This window comes from Notamacropus eugenii, chromosome X (genome assembly GCF_028372415.1).
Source record: "Notamacropus eugenii isolate mMacEug1 chromosome X, mMacEug1.pri_v2, whole genome shotgun sequence".
Taxonomy (NCBI): domain Eukaryota; kingdom Metazoa; phylum Chordata; class Mammalia; order Diprotodontia; family Macropodidae; genus Notamacropus; species Notamacropus eugenii.
In genome coordinates this window covers 9,759,331-9,780,599 of record NC_092879.1, presented here as the reverse complement: position 1 = coordinate 9,780,599, position 21,269 = coordinate 9,759,331, and the positions used below count along the sequence as shown (strand labels likewise).

General features: G+C 54.7%; 2 protein-coding genes across 8 annotated transcripts in view; both read right to left on the bottom strand.

The window, feature by feature from the left end:
• Nucleotides 1-11,394, bottom strand: part of FLNA (filamin A) — a 54,989-nt gene extending 43,595 nt beyond the window's left edge. For both annotated transcript variants that reach the window (XM_072626037.1, XM_072626038.1), the window contains exons 1-2: nucleotides 11,256-11,394; nucleotides 5,838-6,327 (exon numbers count right to left, since the gene is read on the bottom strand). In XM_072626037.1, coding sequence (XP_072482138.1) covers nucleotides 5,838-6,234 — 397 coding nt within the window. In that variant the 5' untranslated portion in view covers nucleotides 6,235-6,327; nucleotides 11,256-11,394. The remainder of the gene's footprint in view (nucleotides 1-5,837; nucleotides 6,328-11,255) is intronic.
• Nucleotides 11,395-13,181: 1,787 nt separating this feature from the next.
• On the bottom strand, nucleotides 13,182-21,043 carry LOC140515363 (uncharacterized). 6 transcript variants are annotated; one of them, XM_072626040.1, is made up of 6 exons: nucleotides 20,589-21,025; nucleotides 17,601-18,309; nucleotides 17,359-17,395; nucleotides 15,824-15,936; nucleotides 15,569-15,670; nucleotides 13,182-13,751 (listed from the first exon to the last, which is right to left on the bottom strand). In XM_072626040.1, exons 2-6 carry the CDS (start codon nucleotides 18,243-18,245, stop codon nucleotides 13,629-13,631), a joined length of 1,020 nt encoding a protein of 339 aa, XP_072482141.1. In that variant the 5' UTR covers nucleotides 18,246-18,309; nucleotides 20,589-21,025; the 3' UTR covers nucleotides 13,182-13,628. The 6 variants fall into 6 exon arrangements, with proteins under 6 accessions (XP_072482141.1, XP_072482140.1, XP_072482142.1 ...); XM_072626039.1 differs by having other exon boundaries at nucleotides 17,601-18,282; nucleotides 20,589-20,897; XM_072626041.1 differs by having other exon boundaries at nucleotides 15,824-15,879; nucleotides 17,601-18,282; nucleotides 20,589-20,831.
• Between the last annotated feature and the right edge of the window lie 226 nt (nucleotides 21,044-21,269).

Genomic DNA, 21,269 nt, shown 5'->3' with positions numbered 1-21,269 from the left:
AAAGGCTGGTTCCCTCCCTGCTGCTGCTCTATTTTGGGCTCAGGAGGCCTAGGCCAGCCCTGAGGGCCAGGAAAGAATAGTTTAGACACTTTGTCTCTCCTACTGCAAGGCCTGTGGGGCCAGAGGGAGGAAATGAAGAGGGGGGTTGGGAATAAAAGGAATGGTCCTGATCAGAATGCACCCCAAAGAGTTCAGGGAATATATACCCACAGGTCAAAAATCTCCTCTGATTTGGGGGACTGGAGCAAAAAGACAGGCCCACCCCAAACCACAGAAACCAAACTTAACAGCAGGCTGTGAGCCAGGAGAAGGAACAGGCCCAGGAAAACCTGGCCGGGCCTGGTCTGGGGAAATAGGCCAGGATATTCCAAGACCCACCCGAAGGGCCTGGAAAGCAGCCACTCAGATCACCACGGCAACCCCCTCAGCCCCAATCAGCAGAGTAGGGCTAGCCCCTACACATACCCCGCCTTTCAGGGGGCCTTGCCCTGAATAGCTGACCCAAGCCTGCAAGGGGGTGGGGTGGGGTGGGGGGGAGTGGCGATGGGAATGGTAGAGAGGTCTAAGAAAGGAAACAGAAGGAAGGTTGAAGAGAAAAGTTAGAAAGGCCCTCTAACCAAGAAAAACCAGAAAAGAAATCCCATGTCTTGAAGCAGGACAACAATAGGAGTGGGGGGGTGGGGGTGGGGGATGGAAATGTCGAAAGGATTCCATTTTAGGCTTCATAGGACAAAAAACCTGGAGAATGGTCTCCAAGGGGAATGGGTTCCTGCTCTAGCAGGTATGCTGTAGTAGTAAGCCTCCTGGTTTCAGGAAGTTAGGGCTAAAAGACTAGGTAGCCCTGGAGGTTCCTGGGATTTTTGTCCCAGTTTTGCCCCTGAAACCTTGGGCAAGTCCCTTCTTGTCTCTGGACCTCAATGTGCCCATCTGCAAAGTAAGGATGAGATAAGATGCAACCCATGGTCCCTGCCAACACATTCTTGGGCTTTGAGAAGATAAGAAAAGGGCCTTGGGGGAGGGGAAGGGGGGGGGTGGAGAATCAGACCCTCAGGGTTGAAAGGATCTCAGATCACCTAGTCTCACCCTATCTATCCAGGAAACTCTTCTAGGTCATTATGAAAACTACCAGAAGGGCAAACTCATGATCTCCTAAGATAACACTCTCTTCTTGGGGACAGCCCCAAGTGTAGGAAGTTTCTCTTTATGTGGAACTGAAATCTGATTCTCATGAAGGGAGTGCCTTGGTTTACCTACCAGGAGCTCTAAAAGGACTTCCACAAAGGCAGGGATGATGTCAATTTTACCCAATGCAGAAAGGGAAAAAGGGTGACAGCAGACCTTCCCTGGTCCATCTAAGAAAGGGACAGATGGTTTTGGTCCTTATCTGTAAGATTCTTCTCCAAAGTCAGAAAAAACAAATATGCAGCAAAAAATGTCTGCCCTCTGAGTCAGTTGGAAAGGGGGTGGGGAGGGTACCAAAAAGGAGAGAAGAGAAAGTCTGGAGTAAGACTTTTCCATATAAGGGGCTTACGAAATATCAAGCTGGTCAAACTTTTGAGATCACCTCAGGCCCCTTACTTTACAGATGCCTTTATCCAGGCCCAGGGAAGAAGATGCCAGGGGTCACACTGACACAACATTGGGACTAGAACTCAGGTTCTAGGCCTCCCCCAAGTCAGGATTCATTCCTTTCTCTCCCAGGCCTTCAGTTTGCTCCCCAGGTCAGAAGCAGCTCTTGTCAACCTATTCTCCAGAAGCAAGAGAACCCTAACACACTCAAACATGACCAAGGGGAATAGGCCTCCCTACCCATCAATAACTGAGAGCTCTAGCTAGCTTAGAAAGCTGGGAGATTCTCTCTGGGCAGAAAAGCATAGAGAGAGGCAAGAAGTTTGCTCTGATGGCCCACCTCAAATGGTCTCTCCACTTTTTAAATTCAACACTATTTTCCTGATTACATCTCACCTACTTCAAAACAGTTGATCAGAAGAGGGGAAGATCGAAAAGACTATTCACTGCCAGCTAGTATGCCAAAGATAAACAAGATGTGCCAGGCCTCCAGCTGGCATTGGTCAGAGCTCAAGCTGGGCACCTCTTCTACCATATCCTTTGCTGGCCTAGTGGGCTGGATGTGCCAAGAGTCAGCTAGGTACAGAGCACTGAGGAAGAGGGGCTGGGTAAGGCCAGGTTATAAGCCATCACCAGCCATCCCTCAGACCCAGGGAGGCCGACTCAGCTTCCAGGCCAGGCCCTATTCTTCAGGAGTGCCTGGGACACACCCTCCAGTTCCAGTCACAACAATGGTCATTCCCTCACGTGTGTATGTATATGTATAGAGTATTTACAGAGTGCTTATCTCTTCACTTCCAGGGCAGAGGTCCAAAAGGGGAGAAACTGAGGCTCCCAGAGAAGAAAGACGACTTGCTCCCAGCTAAGCCCAGAGCAAGGCTCTTTCCCATCCATTTGGTACAGGCTGGTACCAAGGCTCCCTTGGAATGCCTAAGGCAGCAAGTATTTAGGAATCTGCCACAGACAACAGCTTATCCCTGTCCCACCAAGACCTGAGCCATGGGCCCTTACTAAAGGGGCCTTTCCCACGGCCTAGCTACCAGCCCAGGCCCTCCCCTCTCCCCCCAGCTCCCAGCTGGGCCCGCCCCCCTCTGCTGGGGTGACACACCCCTCCCCCTCAGCCGCTGGGCCCCAGCCTGCTAATCACACAGCTTTCCAACATTTTTTAGCCATATATGGGCAAAGCTCTAGGAATCAGGGGCGGGAAAAGGAAGAGCACCCCCCCTCCCCATATCCTGCCTTCCTTCCTCCATCTACCCACTCTCTCCACCCACCCTCCCTCCTTCCTTAGCTTCAGGGCACAACTGCCCCACCCCACCCCCTTCAGGGCCCAGATACTATGTGGGGGAGGGGGGGGGAGAGGGGAGGTGAGTCAGTCCCTTCCTGCCCCAGAAATTCAGACTTCTTGGAGCAGAGGGAAATGTCTGGGAAGGGCCTGGGGGAAAGCCCGTGAGACCCCAAAGGGTAGCTGGCAGAAGGGAGTGTAGGCCTCCAAGGTCTGGGTCTGGTGACTAAGACATTCCTGTAACCAGAATGGAAGGCTTTCCAGGGAGGGAAGTAACCCCATAGTAGTTCCTTTCTCAGCCCTCCAGAGCCCAGACTGGAGAAAACCCTAGAGGCTTAAAAAGTCTAAGCAACGCCTAAAGCATGGGGGGGCGGGGGGGAAGCGCAGGGGTGTGGGGGTGGGGGTGTGGGTGTGGGAAGAGAAAGATAGGGGCTGGAAACAAGAAGGGCCAAGGGCAACAGAAACGGGAGATGGACGAGTTGGGTGGGTGCCCAGGCCCAGCCTTTACCAATCTGTTCCCTTCCCCCTTCAACACAGGAAACAGGGTGGGGCCTGGTACCCAACCGGGCTGGCCTCCCAGAACTACAATAAGCCCTAGTTGGGAGTAGAAGGGGAGGAGGGGGCAGCACACTCAGAAACAGTCGACAGGGTTTGTGAGCAGCCCTCAGGCCCTCAAAAGAGGAATTCTGGGGAAGAAAACACCAGCTCAGGGCTGTTCTAATCATTACCAGGGAGGGGAACTAAATCCAGCCCCATCTGGTAAGCAGCTTGATCCTGGGCAAGTCCCATGCCTTCTTGAGGCCTGTTTCTCTAGGATGGAGTTGGACTAGATAGTCACTGAATCAGAATCTGCCTCCCCCCCAGAGCATTTGATAACAAATGATGCTCAGCAAATCCCCCAAACATTCTCTGGGTGCCTCCCTTTGTTTTCACTCCTCATTCCAGACACAGGTACTTGCCCCCTGCCCTCCCCGCCCCCCCCTCCCCCCAGTCAGATTACTGGTGCTTTCTGAGTCAGGAGTTGGGAACGGAGGAAAGAGAGAGACTGAGCAGGGGAGACAGACCCACATAGCTAGGCTGCTGCCCCTGGTCACATAAACTGGGTATTCTCTGCAGAGCTTCTTAAATTTCTTCCACTAGAGACTCCTTCCTGGCTTTTAAAAATGTGGCTCAAGACACCATATCTGGGCCTACAGTTTAAGAGTCTACTGCAGCCCATGGGCATGGTTACTCCCCCTCCTTCATTATTTGAATCCAGTCCCATCCTTTCCTGCTATGGCACAGGCCTTACTCCTAAGCCCTGGCCCCAGCCTTACACATCCTGGTTGTTGGAAATCCTTCTCCATCCTGGCTTGGCTCACCTCTAACCAGGACATTTTCCAAGATACTCCACTCTCAACCCCTCCTTCTTAGGCTGCATGGTTCAGGGTTCCCTCTGCTGAGATGTCTCACAGGCCTTTCACCTGGATCTCTCCTTCCATCTAAACCTATCTAAGTCAACTTTCATCAATGCCCTGCTGGGTACAGGGTAGGTATCAGGGCTTGCCTTCAGGATAAATATAACACTCAGAAATATGAGACAGCCACAGAGAAAGGTGACCCGGAAGGCTTCCCGGAAACCTACGGCCCTACGGCTGGAGAAAATCAGGGAGAACTTCTTGGAGATGGCTTCTGAATTGCTCCTTGAAAGAAAGGAAGGATTCTAAGAGTCAGAACTGAGGATGGTGTTCCAGGTCTGTCTGCAGTGGTCAAAGTTCAAGTCATTGTACCTTGCCAGGTTCCCTGTTGGGCAGGGGCAGCATCATTTTCTCTCTAGCCTCAATACAAGCCACTGTTGCCTGCCTGCCCGCTAAGGGACGAGAAGCAACAGTTTGGTTCTGGGGAAGTCCTTCCCCATGTTGGCAGCAGCAGCTCTACCCTGCCACACCCACTCCTACCCACAGAAGCACCCAGCCCTTCACCATCAAGAAGGTGTTACAGGATGGGCTGAAGGGGAGGTGTGGGTGTGTGTGTGGGGGGCTGAAGGGGTGGTGTAGGGGGAGCTGAGCATTGGGGTCCAACCCCAGGCAATGCCCAGAAGAGGCCCTCCTCCCCTCAGTCTCACACACAGTCACACACACTCCCTGACCCCACCACAAGCCCCCAATCCACAATCAGTTAACAGCCCCAGCAACATTCCTTCGGCTCCAGAAAAGCAGTGGGCTCAGACAGGACTCCTCCTTTGTTTTGGAAGCTCCACAGTCGCCAGCCATAAGCCTCCCCCAAGACACAAATGTCGAAACAGCACCTCCCCCTCTCCAGCTGGCTCGGCCCTTTAACGGGCCACCCCTCCCCAATGTGGTTCCAAAGAGGAGCTCGGAAGGGAACTAGCTTGGGGTGACACCCTGGGCCCGTACTCCAACAGGTTAGACCAGCTGTGAGTCTTGGCACCGCTGCCTTGGCACATGCCAGGCCTGGGGAACATGTGTGGGCAAAGAGGTCTGAGACCGGTTGAGTCACAGCTCCGAGGGGGCCCCTATGGAGGGCTTGGGACATGGCCCGCGCCTCGGATGCCCAATCCTGCCTTGCCCTGCACTCGTGGTGCCCAATCCCGCAATACAGTGCCCCACCCACAATGCGGTGCCTCATCAGAGATCCGCAGTACGGTGCCCACCCACAGTGTGCATCCACTGTGCGTACCATCGCAGTGCAGTGCCCACCGCATTGCGCATCCGTGGTGTGCACCCACAGTGCTGTGCCCAGCTCTGCAGGGTGGTGCCCCACCCAGTGCGGTGCCCAGCTCTGCAGGGTGGTGCCCCCCCAGTAGGTCGGTGCCCCATCCGCTGTGCCCATCCGCAGTGCGGTGCCCCCCGCAGGTCGGGATCCCCGCTCGCAGGTGGGTGCCCCACCCAGTGGGGTGAAGGGAAGCGGAGGAAGGCGAACCTTCCCTCCCCGACCTCCACACTCCCGGTTGCCCCCATCTTCCCCCCTTCCAGTCGCTCACCGATGGACACGAGCTTGATGCTCTCGCGGTCCAGGAACTCGAGCGCCACGGACACGTTCTCCAGCTGCATCTGGCGGAAGGTGGGCCGCTGGTTGTGTTTGCGGTGCATTTTCTTCTGGCTCAGCACCTCGAGCAGCGCGATCAGCCGCAGCCCGTCGCTCAGGTCCGTCTGCAGGTTCCCGATGCGCTTGCTCACGCACTTGAGGTGCTCGTTGCACCAGCGCGTGAACGTGTTCTGCTGGATCTTCTTCCACGGCGCGTCCTCGGCCAGGTCCTTCTCGGTGGCCGGCATCTCCGCGTCCTTGTCCTTCTCGCCGCCGCCGCCGCCGCCCGCTGCTGCCGAAGCCGCGCTGCTGGGGCTGGGGCTGTGGCCGGGCCGCGAGTGGGAGCTACTCATTTTGAGAGCCCGGAGAGGCTGGGGGCGGTGCTGGAGCCCGGCTAGGGGGCGGCCCTCCTTAATTAAAGACGCAGGCACCTAGAGCCAGACGAGCTGGGAGAAGAGACACGGCCTTGGGGCGGCTGCACGCTCCGGCCCTTTAAATGGGAAGGGGCGGGGGCGGGCCGGCGAGGGAGAGAAAGAGGTGGGGGGAGGGGGAGTCAGGGGGCTGAGACCTCCCCTCCACCCTTCCCCCTCTGCTCCAGGCCCCCATTCCCCACTCCACACAGCATCGAAAGCTTGCTTTCTGCCCCTACCCCCACCCCAGTCGCCCCAATTCCAACCCATTCCCAAGCTTAGCCTTCCCCTGCTGGCCCTTTAAACTCATCCCTTTTCCCTGTCCCTGGGGTTTGATGGGGGAGGGGGGGCACCCCCAGTCGGGTAAAGGGAAGTAGAGGAAGGCGAACCTTCCCTCCCCGATCTCCCCACTTCGGCGAGCCCCCTCCGTCCAAACCCCACCCCCCAATGACCAAGCATTTTCCTGTTGGAATGAGCCTGAGGAACCTCATTCCTCTCTCCCTGCCCCCCCCCCCCCCAGTCAATCTTAGAGGGGGAAACTGAAGGCCAGGGAAGGGAAAGGACTGGCCCAAGGTCACCCTGGCAGTTAGATCGCAGTTGGGCTGTCAGGGCGCTGTTCCTGCATCATCCAAAACCCTTCCCCTCCTCTCTCACACGTTCGTGGTTTCTAGGTATACAAGTGCCCACCCAGTCATCCTGGGCAGTAAAGGCTTTCCTTCCCCTCCTGCTCTGAGGTGAAGAGACTCAGTTGCTCCATTTGTTAAAGGGAGGGAAGCTTTCCCGGGACACTAGGGCTGTCCTTGGGAAAGATCCCAAGTCCCTCTCCCGTCCTCCTCCCACGACTGCAGCTGCCCTTCAGGCCCGGGCATGTTACCGAATCCCTTCATTGTCTGTCTACAAGATACCTCCTCCTCCTCCTCTTCCAACAGACCTCCTCCACCCTGTAAGCCTGGGGCGAGCCCTTCTACCTTCAGCACCCCCACCTTGATGCTCCAGCCTGCCCTTCACCCCAACCCTAGCACTCCCTATTTGGCCAAGGAATGAAGGGGGAGGAGATTAATTGACCTCTCCCTTCTCCCCTGACCCCCTAAAGAGGGAGGGGGGCCTGAAGGAGAGAGGGGCACTTGCGAATTCTGTCTTGGCTTAGGAAAATACTGGTTCCCATCTCCAGATAAGGAAAGATCAGGCCATCCTCTCACCATCTGAAAGAAGCTTGACTAGAAAGGGGGCTACTCAGGCTTTTGGGCAAACAGGGACCCGAGGGTCCCCATCTTTCCATATTTGGCTCGGTTCTGGGCTCTCAGCCTTTAGTCAAGGCCCCTGCCACACCCTGAAGTTCCCAGTCCGCCTTGCACCGCCCCCCTCCCCGCCAGGGGCACTCCCAGGTTTTAGAAACCTGCCCCTCCTCCACTTCTCAGCATCCTCTCAGAAGGCAGTTAAATTGTAGTTTCTGGGGTGGTGTGAGGGGAGGAGGTAAAAGGGGGTGGCATCTGCAAAACCACCTGGGGAGAGATAGGCAGGGCTGATCTTTTAGCCTCATTTTACTTAGGACGCAATTGAAACTCCCAGACTTCAGTGACCGAACCCCAGAGCACCCCCCGTGGAGAGCTGGATTCACTGTGTCTGCCTGAAGGCTGGAACATTCACCTGGGGCAGTAAGGTAGGGCAGGCAGCACCTTGAAGCCCAGGACTGGGACCCAGATTCCAGGGGCTCCTCCCTTCCAGCCTCAGTGGACCCACTGTGGCCCAGGGTGGTAGTGACTGGCTGCCCTGGCCCACCCCTAAGGGATGCAACTACCAGCCAGTCAAAACCAAACCCCAAGGCAGAAATGTGGGAGGTGGAGGGGGGGGAACCACACCCAACTCTGGGGGAACTGAGTCACACCACCAGAGGCCAGGGCCCTGCTGACCTCTATTGGCCAAACCAGGAAAAAAAGCCTTTACTTTGTGTCAGTTGGTGGCCACAACTTTTTTTAGGTCCAGGAGAACAGAGGGCAGAACCTGCTGGAGGGGAGCTAGAAGGAGCCAATATGTTTATTGTTCTGGGATTTGGGGGGAGGGTTTTCTCGGTATAAGGAGCAAAGAGCTGAGAAAGACAGGGTTACCTCCCAGTTGCCCCTGACTCTGTCCCCTCAAAAGTGCCTGGCTTTTCTCATTTCAGCCCTAATGTTCCTTTCTCCAGCTCTGGGCCCCCTGAACAGTGCCTTGCTCTCTCCATTGAATGAACCTGAAGACCTAAGTCATTGATCTATCTGCCAGGAAATCCTGCGTCACTACTGGACCAGTTCCCAACTCATCTCCCCTCCCTTTCCTCACCACTCTCTTCTTTCTGACTGAGGGGGGAATGGGAGGATGGGAAGGAGGAGGCCATGGTCTCTGCAGCATGACCCATCCAAATACGGTCAACTTTCACTTAGATCACTTTATGAATTACCTGAGGACTATTTTTAATTCCAGACTGGCCTCATTCCCCTCCCAGCACATTTCTGGGTCTATTTCAGTCTCCTTGGTCTTTTTCATGTCCATCTATGGGGGTGGGCAGAGCTCGCTCTGATACAGGTTCCAGCTCTGATACAGTCTCTTTTTCACATTCAGTAGTGTCCTCCATCCCTCCCCTTGCAATGAGCCCAGTGGAAAAGAACCCAGAACCCAGTGAACACATATGCCTAAAAATCTGAGTTTGGCGTTTGGGCTGCTCTTTCTGCAGGTCTCAATGGAAGCAGCTCTCCAAGGAAGGGAGAACTGATGCAGGGGATTATTCATCAATCAACTCCTGTTTGGGGAGGCAGTTAACCTCAGGCATTCTAGTTTCCAGCCCCAGGCCCCCAATTCCCAGAGAAATTCACCCAATCCCATTAGATTTTGCTCCCTGAGCTGGAGAGAGGAGAAGCAAGCCTGTTCTTGGATTTGCACCACTGGGAACTGAGGACAGTGAGCATCTGGTTCAAACCCTACTCTGTCACTTGCTAATGAGTCACTTGTCTCTCAAGGCCTCAGGCTGCCAAAACATCTGTAAAAAGAAGGGGTTTAGTAGAACAGCCTCGGATGTCTCTCCAGCTGTGATGGATTCCTCTACGGACCCCAGCTCCACCTGGGATTGCAGTGTGGACATCTGGACACTAGGGGACGCCCCATTCCACACCCCAGCAGCTCCCCTGTCCGAGGAAGCTGAAATTCCGCGAGTTCATATTTTCCCTTATTTGGAATGAGACTGAGGAGTCAGACATAGCCTCAGACCCACGCCCCTCTCCTGGCCTGCTGCCTCCCCGATTCCCCTGTCCAGGACACAGCATTGCCTGCAGCTCAGACTCGAAGGCTGTCTCCCTTTGGCGTGATGGGCTAGCTAAGGCAATGGGCCCACTCCTTCCTCTCACTTTCCCTTCCTGGGCTCTCAGTTTCCCCAGTCTCATAGTCTCTCACGGCCCTGCCTGAGAGCCTCAGAATGTGACTTGAAGCCCGCAACAGAGGCTTCTCCCAGAGCACCTTACCTAACCCCAACTCTAAATTCATGCTGGCCTGACGTTGTGGGGCTCTGGCGAAGCACTTCCTCCCCAAAGAAGAGGGGAGACTGGAAGGCAGAGGGGATGGGTGGATGGGGGGGACACAATCAGAGGAAGTATCAGTTGTGCCAGTTGTGGGGCCTCACTCCTCACCACCCAGGGCCACACATCCCTAGTTTCCAAACAGCACCCTGTTTGGAGGCTCAGACTGCCCCGTGGAGGAAGCCAGGGATTTGGCACCATTCAATTGAACTGGAGACAGATCTAGTTCAGACTTAGCCAAGAAGTTCCCTGTCCATGCCACCCCAACACCCCACCGAGACACACTGCACTGTTCACAGAGCAGCTGGAGTGGAGCGCAGCCCCAGGGTCTGGCAAGGGATGCTACATGCTCCCATGGGTGCCTGGTGGGAGGCTACTGGGCTCTTTGGTTTCCCCAATACATGGCTATCAAGTGGCTAGGAGCCTGGCCACTTTTTTATGCACACACACACGTATGCACACACATGTCCATAGAGTGACAATTTTATATACCCCCCCCATACCCCTTTGTACACTCACACCTACACTGACAGAGTGACTGGGAATCTTCCACACGTACACCCACATAGAATGATCTAAAATCTTACACACTCACATCCACAGACTTGGAATTTTACACACTCACCCACAGAGTGACCTGGAATCACACACACACACACATACACGCACACGCACACACAGTGACTTGGAATCCTACACATCCATCCTCAGAGTGACCATCACACACATACACGCACACGCACACACAGTGACTTGAAATCCTACACATCCATCTCCAGAGTAACCATCACACACACACATACACACACACAGTGACTTGGAATACTACACACCCATCCCCAGAGTGACCATCACACACACACACACACACACACACACACATAGTGACTTGAAATCCTACACACCCATCCCCAGAGTGACCATCACACACACACACACACACACACACACACACACACACACACACACACACACACACACAGAATGACTTAGAATCATACATATCCATCTACAGAGTGACCTGGAGTCATGTCCATCTCTCTGTCCTGTCCCGCCCCACCCTGATTCCCCAGTCTTGCCTGCCTGCCTGCACACATCCACAGCAGTTCTCCACAAATGGAGGGTCAGGCACCCACGAATATCTATCCCCTGAATGGATTTCCTCTTTCTTCCTTTTGCCCACTCAGCGGGTCCTGATCTTTCCTACCCACTTGACTCTGCCCCCTGCCAAGACAGAGGATGTCCAGGCCAAGAGAACCTGTGGTGACTAGGAAGGGGGGTAGAGTGGGGAGGGGAACGCGCCTTAGATGGGACTGGGCAGGCCCAGGATAGAGAAGCCAGGCTGCCTGTATGGCTCCCGGGTGCCAGTAGCCAGCAGCACGGGGTGGGATGGGAGGGTGCTACCGGGAGCAGCTGTCTTACCTGGAGCCCCGAGCCGGAGCTGGGAGCCGAGAGCCTCCGGAGCCTGGAGAGCCTGGGATCGGGAGCCGGGAACCTGCAGCCGAGGGCACCTCGACCTGTGCTGGCTCCCTGGCTCGGCTCTGGCCCGAGACGGGACGGGCAGGATCCGGAGCCGGGTCCCAGGAGCGTGCCGAGGACCAGAAGGGCAAGGGCCAGCAGACTGACTGCCTGGCGGCTCGGCTCGGCTGGGCTGGGCTGCGGGAACTCACCCGCTGGCCGGGGCCACCTCTTGTCAGCAGTAAGACCCCCCCTGGGTCCGAGCCGGCTCGGGCGGAGAAAGCCTTAATTGGTAAAGTCGCCGGGGAGCCCGGAATGAGGGAGCGAGAGGAAGAGTGAAGGAGAAACTGAGGGGGGGAGGGGGCAGGAGGGGGAAGGGTGATGGCACTGCTGGCGGCGACCCCGCCCCTAGGGGAATGAGCTCACAGCCCAGCGGGCCTCCAGCCCAGGGGGGGGGCACCCTTACCCCCACCCCAGAGGGGCAAAGAGAGGAGGAGGGGGAGGATTGCACTAGGGTGCCCTCTTAGTTTCGTAGACCCCCTTTACTTTGAATGCTCTCCTTTCACAACACCACTCCCCCAAGTTCAAGCTGACTTGTAGGGTTAAAGAAGGAGGCACACTCCTATCTCTTGTTTAGGCTGAGGGTCAGGGGTCAGTTCCTGGGTGGACCTTGACTTCAATCACATATTATCGATGGAGCAGATTGGAATGAGAGAGGAAGAAAGCATCCTTGGAGAGCTGCGTAGACTCTGGGGCAGGGGAGGGGGCATCTCCCCCATTTTCTCTCTTCCTCTCCAAAATTCTATTTCAATAATGGGGACAGGGACCCTGAAGCTGTTTCCTGCTCTCCTATAGTTGGGTTGGGGACCCTCTTCCCCCAGGGTGGCTCCACCTCTTTGGGTCCTTCTGCTCCTCCATAGCGTCCTCCTTTGTTCAGGGTTCATTCCCCTCCCTCTGATCTCCAAGGCTCCCCAGTCTAGCCCACACTCTTTCTTCATAGTTGGCCCCTAACAGAATTATTTTTGAATGAAGCAATGGAAAAGAAAATGGAAACAATCCTGGCCTGGGATTCCTGGCTCATTCCCTGTGTGACCTTGGATAAGTCCCTACCCCTCTCCTGGCCTCAGTTTCTTCATCTGGCAAATGGAATTGGATTAGATTACAGATTCTCTAAGGTCCCTCCCAGCTTTAATAGTGTATTAGAATATAAGGCAATATTATAAAAATGCCATGGGGGGGAAGGGGGCTGGTGGGGGTATGGGTCCAGGACACTGCCACCCTCTTCTAGGAGCATCTAGCTATCCATCCCCATTCTCAGATACAGGGGGAACATGGGCCCCTCCCTGCCTCCTCAAAAGCCAAGTGTCAGGATCCAGGGCCACAGGAGGAGACCTGAGGTAGGTAGATCAGCAGGGGAGGGATAGGGTCAAGGGGAAGGGAGAGAGATCACAGAATCCTAGACTTGGAGCTGGAAGGGCCATTGGAGGTCATCCAATCTAATCCCTTGGCTTGATGGAGGACCATGAGCATCATCCAGCTGTGACTCCCTTAAAGGCAGTAAGGAAACAGTAGCATTACCTATAGGTTAAAACTTCACCATGTCCCCTAACTGGGAAGTAGGGTCAAAAGGTGGGAGGAAAGTGGGGGTGAGGAAGCCAAAGACTTCTCCAGAATCTTCCTTTTCTTGCCCTCAGCACAGTCTGGCCCAGAACTGGACCAGTAGGGGTGGGCTGGAGCTCACAGAGGTCTAGGACCCCAGAGTCTTAGAGGAGAACAGGCCCTGTGAGATTATCTAGTCTTACTCCTGCTCTGTTCTCCCTAGACTCATACCCTCCCTCCCCGATTTTATACTTCCCCAAAATGAAGGATAATCAGTGACAACAGTCAAGATTTCAACTGACCAACAAGCTTTTATTTAGCCTCTATTATGTCAGGCCCTGGGGAGACACAAAGACAACACTCTCAAAAGTTGCCACCCTCAATGGAAGCCAGGCCTGGCTCCTAAGGTTCTGGTCTTTGGGATGGATTGCACAAGGGAACACAGAGACAAAGGAGAGAAGAGAACTGAGGAGATGACCATGGGGGGTGGGGGTGGGGGTGGGGAAGATGTGCCTGAAAGAGCTCTCTGAACTCTCTCCAGACACTGAAAAGGCAGAGGGAGGGTCCTAAAGGGGTGGGGTCAGGGGGTGGCAGATCCCAGCCTTACTGTACCCCCACAGCTCTAGATCCTCCCATGGTGGCAAAGGGCAGTGGCCCTTCCCCAGCCCCAGATCCCAAGGGGTTGCCAGGGACAAAGGTGAACAGGGCCTACAAGCAGGGGTCCTTCCCTCAGGAGGCTCACAGGTTCCAACAGCTGGGCAGGTAGATGTCCGTCATAGGCTCAGCTCTGTTGCCTGGTGAGCCACCAGAATGACCCGATTCCCGCAGTAGCCACAAGGCTACTAGCAGGTCAACTGGGGGCTGGGGGGGGAGGAGGAGGAGAAAAGAGCCCTAAGTGTCTCCCATGCCCACCACAGCCACCTCAGGGATCTTCATAGAACAGCCAATGTACTCAGCTGAGGTAGAATGTTTGCACATGCTACATACAAATGGCTCCCTCCCTTCTGGGCGTCCTGCCAAGAAGCCATTTCCCATTCTGCCCACTGTCAGGTCCTGTCTCAGCACCTGGTGTTTCCTGGTTTATATCTTATATTTCCTCCTCCTTCATTCTCCCTCAGCACTACATAAACTCCCTGAGGGCAGGGGCTGCTTCCCTTTTGGTTCTATCTCCTCATGGAGACCAAGGCCTAGTGCCTGGCACCCAATGGGAGCTTGTTGAATCAAATGGGGCATTACTGTGGCATACACATGGATTGAATGGTCAGTAGGTCTGCTCTTTTTTCTGGATTCTGCCACTAACTCTGTTAGATCCTTCCCCTCTCTAGGCCTTGTCTCCCCTGCCCCACCCCAATCCTTCCCTGTAGAACAAGGGTCCCCAAAGTCCCTTCTAGCTCTGATGGGCCATGCTTTGAGAAAATATTTCTCAGCACCTGCTGTTCAGGAGGACTTTGGCTTTGGCTACATTTGGGGGGAACCAGAGTCTGGGAGGAAATCAGTGCAGGTTTCTTGGGCACTCCTAGTCTGACTTATTATCTCAAGGCAAAGAGTGGTCTCTTTGTGGCTAGTGTCTACTTCCTAGACCCACTGGGGCCCAGGCCTATCAGGGACTCAGAGAAAATGTCCATATCTGTCTCTGTCCTCCCCTTAGTCCAGGCAGCAGTCTCCCAATCCAAGGTGTCTTCAAAATAACAGGAAACTGTCCCAGATGGGCCCCCCTTGGCCTGCCTGTTCTCCAACCAATTATTGACCAGTCTCAGTCCCTCTCTGAACTAGGACCTGGGAAAAGGATCCTAAAAGAAATGAAGGAAATGGGCCTCATTCTTGGCCTCTGATATCACTGAGGATTCTGTCCAAAAGCCTGCCTATTCTCTCTCTCTCTCTTGTCTCCCTCTCTCTCAGTTTTCTCTTGGTCTCTCTCTCTGGCTCAGTTCCTCTTTCTGCCTTATTTCACAATATTTCCATCCAGATCAGCCTCCTGTGCCCAAGTCTGGGGGAGTAGGGTGTGGCACCAGCCATGCCAGGGAAGGTTCCTGGGTATCTTTCCAACTCCTAACCAAGCCCCAATTTTCCTAAGCCCATTCCACCTCCCCCTAGGCCCCCCAACCTCCCTGACCACCCGCACAAAGAAGAGATGACTTTCTTTTTTTCTGGGTTTGGGTACAGCAGGGTGAATCCCAGGCTGGAAGCTTGGCTTCATTACCCTGCAGTCAGAAATGGGGTGGGGCGCGACTCAGAGGTCCCTAATGCTCCCAACCCAGGGGAAGACTGTTTTGTTGACATCTCATCCCAAGGGGTGGGGAAGGGGGTGAGAGGGAACCTGTGGGTTCAAGTTCCCTAAGCTGGAAGGGGCCAAGTGGGCAAGCAAGGGTGAATAAGGACCCTTAACCCTGACCCAGGCCCTTCCTTCATTGTGCCTATGGGTCCCAGGGGATGTATGTCTGCCCATGTGTTGCTTGGTACTACTTCATTTACGGATGGACGAGGGCCCTGCCTATGCCTCTGACTAAGATGCATGACCTGAATAAGTCAATCCTCAGTTCTGTACCTCACTTTCTCCATCTCTAAAATAGAAGTGGGGGGGAGAGGGAGGGAAGGCTGATCTCTGAGGGCCCCTCTTTCCAACTCGGTCTCTGTTTGGCCCTACTTTGCCCCAGATGAAGGGGAAGTCAAAGTCTCACCTGTTTTGGGACTTGTGGAGGCCAGGCCCTCAGTTCCTTGTTGAGGCCCTTTCTTTGAAGGCCACCATCCTCCTGCCACAGAGCCTGGAGCTGGGATCTTGCCTGTGGCAAGAATGGAGAAGGATGTCAGTGAAGTTTAGGTTTCTAATGACCTGAAGCTATAGAAAGGCAAGGACACTATAGAGGCTTAGCACCTGCATCTCGGAAGGCACCCATCCCCCTGCTCTCTCCCTTCCCTCACCCAGGGCCACTCACCTCAAGCTTACGACTCTTCTTTTCCTCTGCTGGCAAATGTCTCTTGGTCAGACAGGCTACAGGGTGGAGAGGAGTAGACAAGGGCCTCCTCTGCTTCTGGGGGGTGGGGGGGACTGCAAATATGGGGCAGCACAAGGGTCTAGTGAGCACAGCCAGAGGAGGCAGTGAAGGTGGTGGTGGTGGAGGTAGCACCAGTGGTGGCAACAGCAGGGTACAGATGTGGACACACTCAAACACACACACACACACACACACACACACACAAATTGAGGACTGGAAAAGAGCTTATAGATCATTGAATCCCCATTTTCCTTCATTTGCCAGAGCCAGAGGAGGAAACTGAGGCCTCAAGAGAAGGGACTTGTCTGAGGTCATACAAGCACACTGGAAGACAGAGGCAGGGCGCAAGAAAGAGAGGATAACATGGGGGCAGGGGTCAAACTCCTGTGGCTTGGGCCCTCGAGACATGGACCTAGGATGTTCCTGTTCTTCCTTGGGGAGGGGTGCAGCAGTTAGGGGCCCCTGCCCCAGGCACTGTGCTGGAGACAAGGGGAGAGGAACCCTGAGGCTAGTCGGGAAAGGCTAGCTTCCCAGGTAGCAGAGAAATATGGACAATCTGATCAGAGTTCAGGCCAGAGGAGGTACAAAAAGAAAGGCGGAGATGAGGCCAGTTAGGGCAAGCATCCCAAAGGATGGAGGTTTGGAGGAGGAACCAGAGGTGTCAAGAGAAGGGACTTGCCCAAAGTCACACAGTTAGGGTTTGAAGGAGGATTAGTGGGATGAAAAGAGGAGGGCCAAGGATATGGGAAAAGAAGATCAGAGAAGTTGGGCTGGAAAGGGTCTCAAACCTCTTCTTTGAAAGAGGGGAAACTGAGGTCCAGGGAGGAAAAAATGACTTTCCCAAGATTACAGTTAGTGAGAGTCAAAGCTGGACTTTGAACCAAGCTCTTCAACCAGAACTCTGGCTTTCCATTGAGAAATGAAGGAAAGAATGAGTGAGGAAGGCACCTGGAGAGGGTGGAAGCATTGGGGGAGTCTCTCACCTCTCCAGCTGTTCCCCAAGTGGGGTCAAGGCTTCTCCAGGCTTCTGGCTACTCATGTCCCTGAGGCTGCAGTTCTCTTGGGGGGGGGCAAGGAGGAGGGCAGGGATAGGGCTCATTGGAAGCTCAATGGGAGAGGGGGGTGGGGGGCAGGAGAAGCAGTCCTCCATCTCCCCCTAGAAGGCTGGGGGTCCTAGGGAAAGCAATGCCCATACACGTGCCCAGGCCTGGCAGCCCCTGGGGAACAGCTAAGCTGGAATTCCTCTCCTCATAAGGAAACAGCCTCATTCTGGCTTAGGGGGAAAGGAGTTGTTTATGCTACCCAGGGGAACAGTGAACAGTGAGTCAGTCTTTGCCTATAGAGGTAGGGATGGACACACACACATACACACACACACACACACACACATACACACACACACACACACACACACACACACACACACACACACACACACACACACACACACACACATACCTCTTGAGCAGTCTTACCATGTGTTAGCTCCAGGGTGCTGGCTCCTTCAGGGACCTGGGGAGTAGATATGGGATCAAGTCTGGGAAAGGGAGGGACAATGCCCTTCCCCTCAACAGTGGATGGGGCAGAGGGAAGTTGGGTGGGGTGTGGGGAAGCAGCAAAGGATTCATGTTCCTTCAAGTCCTAAGACAAGGGAAGAGGTGGGATGGGACACCTGGATGTTTTAGGGTCTGGGGAAGGGCCAGGACAGGATACTCACCTGGCCTTTTCGCTCCAGATTTGGGTAGAGCTGCCTTCTTTGGCAGACACTAGTAGGACCAGAGGTTGGCCGGCTTCCCCAAGCTTCAGCAGTAATTTCCCCCTTTTCTCTGGGACACCATCCTGTCCCCCGGTATGGTACCCCAAATACCTCTGAGCTTCCCTTCTCACGCAGCTTGATCTTTTGCCCCAGGACAGTCTTCAACTCTTGGGTCCTGATGTGGGGGTCCCCATGCTTGCCCTGGCAGATCAAGGGCTGAGGGTGGTCTGGGGCTGCTAGACTTCCACAGGCCTCCAGAGCAGGCTCTGAGCTGCCCTGGGCTGTGGCTGCAGCCTTGGCCTTGGCCTCCAGCTGGTCCAGGTGGAGCTGAAGCCTGCACTGTAACTCCAGCCCTAGGGCCATGGCCTGGACAGCCTCACTCTCCTCATCCTCCTCTGCTGAGCCAGGGAGGCTCAGAGCCTCCTCCTCCTGCAGGTGATAGGCCCCTACTTCTGCCTCTCCAGGGTGCCACACTTTTGGCTCCTGGAGGGCAGTGGCTCTGGCTTCCCCCTGGTGGGAGAGCAGAGCAGGCTGCGTCTCAAGGGCCGAGTCCATTGGCCTTTCTGCAGCTGTTTTTCCATCTTCTGTCTTGGTGACTTCCTCCATTTTCTCCTCTCTTTTTGTCACAGTTCAGATGCCCAATCTGGAATGAGAAGGGTCTTTTCTATCCCTGGAGGATCAGATGGGGAGGAAGGAATAAGCATTTATATGGTGCCTACTGTGTGCCAGGAGGCAGTTAGGGGGTGAAGTGTATAGAATGCTGGGTCTGGAATCAGGAAGGCTTAAATCTGGCTTCAGATACTTCCTAGTTCTGTGACCCTGGACAAGTCACTTCACCTCTTTGCCTCAGTTTCCTCATCTGTAAAATGAGTTGGGGAAGGAAATGGCAAACCACTCCAGTATCTCTGCCAAGAAAACCCTAAACGAAGAGTCACACGTTACTGAAATGGCTGAGCAACCACAATAAGCTGTGAGTCAGGGACTGTATCAAGTGCTTTTTACAAATATTTTTTCATTTGATTCCCACTACAACCCTGGGTGGCAGGTGTTGTTAGCCCCATTTTACAGTTGAGGAAATGAAGGCAGGCAGGGGTGGAGTGACTTGCCCACGGATACACAGCTTCTAAGTGTTTGAGGCTACATTTGAACTCCTGACTCTGGGCCCAAGGGCTATCTGGATATTTCTACTCAGAGAAGGATGGGTACTTCTCCTAGGTCACATGGCAAGTCATTGGTGGATAGCCAGTGCCAAAGCCCTGGTCCCAGTAGAATACAAGTTTCTTGAGGGTGGGGACTGTTTCATTATTCACTGATATTTGTATCTGAAGTGCTTAGCATAGTGCCTGGCACATAGTAGGCTCTTAATGTTTATTGATTGATTGGTTCCTCCCCGTATCCTTGGAACTTAGGACAGAGCCTGGTTTATAGGTCCTTAAACTGGATCCACTTGAATTGCTAGGAGTTTTCTGATTTTTTCCCTAATGTGACAACCATGTCTCTGTGCTCCTATCTTGTCATCTCAATGCAAAGTGCTGGACTTAGTACTGACTGGGAATGGTGAGGCCCTGTGTATCAGCAACTCTCTTTTACTTGACCTCACCTGGACAGAAGAATTTACACTGTAGTTATCCTGTACATACAAAATGGGTTTGCACACATTGTCTCCCTTACTACACAGTAAGCTTCTTGAAGGAAGGAACTGTTTTTTGCCTCTCTTTGTATCCTCAGCTCTTAGCACAGGGCTTGACATACATTAGAGGCTGGAGAAATACCTTCGGACTGACTGGGATGAGGGGAGGGGCCAGGAGTTGGTCTTAGTCCTAAGCAGAGCCATTGCTTGAGGAAAGAGGTAGCAGAGTCATAACAGTAACCACGTGGCTGTCTCCTTCCCCACCCTGTGGTTTATGGGTGGTAACCTGCTTGGAGGCCACAGCCTGGGTGGGATGAACAAACTGTCCCTGAGCCTCCTCAGCTCTACTAACCACAAACCTGGGTGCTGCTGCAACTGGGCAACAGCAGTGAGACAGGAGGGCAGGGTGCTTTGGGGTGAAGGAGGTTGAGGCAGCCTTGCTTTCCGTTGGTCATGCTAGAGTCACATGGGGCCCTAAAGCTCTAGGGGAAACCGGCCCCAGAGAGGGGGACTGCCCAAAATCCCACACGCAATCTGGGCTTGTAGGCAGGGTGTGTGTACCAGCTGTGCCCAGCTGGGGACCCTGGGCTGGCCAACAGGGGCAGGCCAAGCACCAGTACAGACCAGGGCCCTGAAGGCTGGGCAGGGGCACCCAGTGGGGCTGGGGGGAAGGATATGGCGGGTCTGGGATGGCAAGGTTAGGGTAGCTGTTTCTCTCGGGGGGCGTGGCCGTGCCCTGGGTCATCCTTGGGGGTCACACGATGCTTCCCACCCGATTCATCCCGGGGCCCCCCCACCTCCTTCCCCACAGCCCAGCCTAGCCCCACCCAGCCTCACGATCCCTACCCAGCTCTCGCCCCGCGGCTGCCCGGTAACATGGTCTCAGCCAATCGCTTGCCAACTGGGGCCAAAGGGGCTCGGCCATTCTCAGCTAGGCCAATCAGCATTTGTCACTTATTTCTCAGCCAATCACAGCTCAGCTTTGCGGTAGTTGCCAGGCTCATTATGCCCTCGGGTGACGTCACCGCCCTCAGTGAAAGCTTTTGGGGGGCGAGAGCGGTGGGGGGAGGGGGCCTGGGAATGGAGGGAATGAAAGAGGGATCCAGTGTTCTCCATGACAGCCTCAGTGGCGGGGCGGGGGGGGGGGGCCCACAAAAATCACTGGGAGGAAAGGAGGGGCTGCTGGCGGCCCCCCACAGCCGGCTCGCTTCTCACCCCTAGTTTAGAACAGATGCAGAAGCGGGCCGACGGGATCCCCCCTGGAGGGGCCTCATTTTACAGAGGAGGAAACTGAGGCCCAGCGAGGTTAGGTGACTTACCCAAGGTCACATGGATGGTAGACAGGCTCCCAAGCCGGGTCCTCTCACTCTAGTAGAGCCAACGAGAGAATCGGATGCGGCAACAATAGTTTCAGAGAGAGGGTTCGATGGAGAGAGAAGGGGGAGAGAGAGGGAATGAATGATAAAGAGGATGAGGAGGAAAATGAGGGCACCGCGATTACGGCTGCGGCTGCGACTGCGGCCACAAAGGCACCCAACGAGATAAGGGGCAGGCTAGCCTCTGATAAGACAGTGCAGAAAAAGAGACGAGACGCGGAAAGAGCGCCGCCTCTGGTCACGGCGGGGACCAACAGCTTTCCGAGCTGGGAAAGGGGCTAATGGTCGTCGTTAGACCTCCTCTCTCCCCCTCCCATCTCCGCTTTTGTGCCCCCAAACTGGGGAAAGCACCTAGAAGGAAGGCGTGGGGCCACATGAAAGGGTTGCTGGACTGGGAGGGGTCCGCAAGTCTGTGGCGCCTGACCATGGGGGAGTGGTGTGCACGTACATCACAGGCTCAGGCGGCTGACGGGGGCCCCTTCTTCCTCTTTCTCCTCAAGCAATAAGCATTTATGAAGTGCCTACTATGTACCTAAGTTTTAGGGAGACAAGAAAAGGCAAAAACGGGGTCCCTACTCACAAAAGAGAGAGGCAAATGTAAACAACCACTTACAAACAAGATAT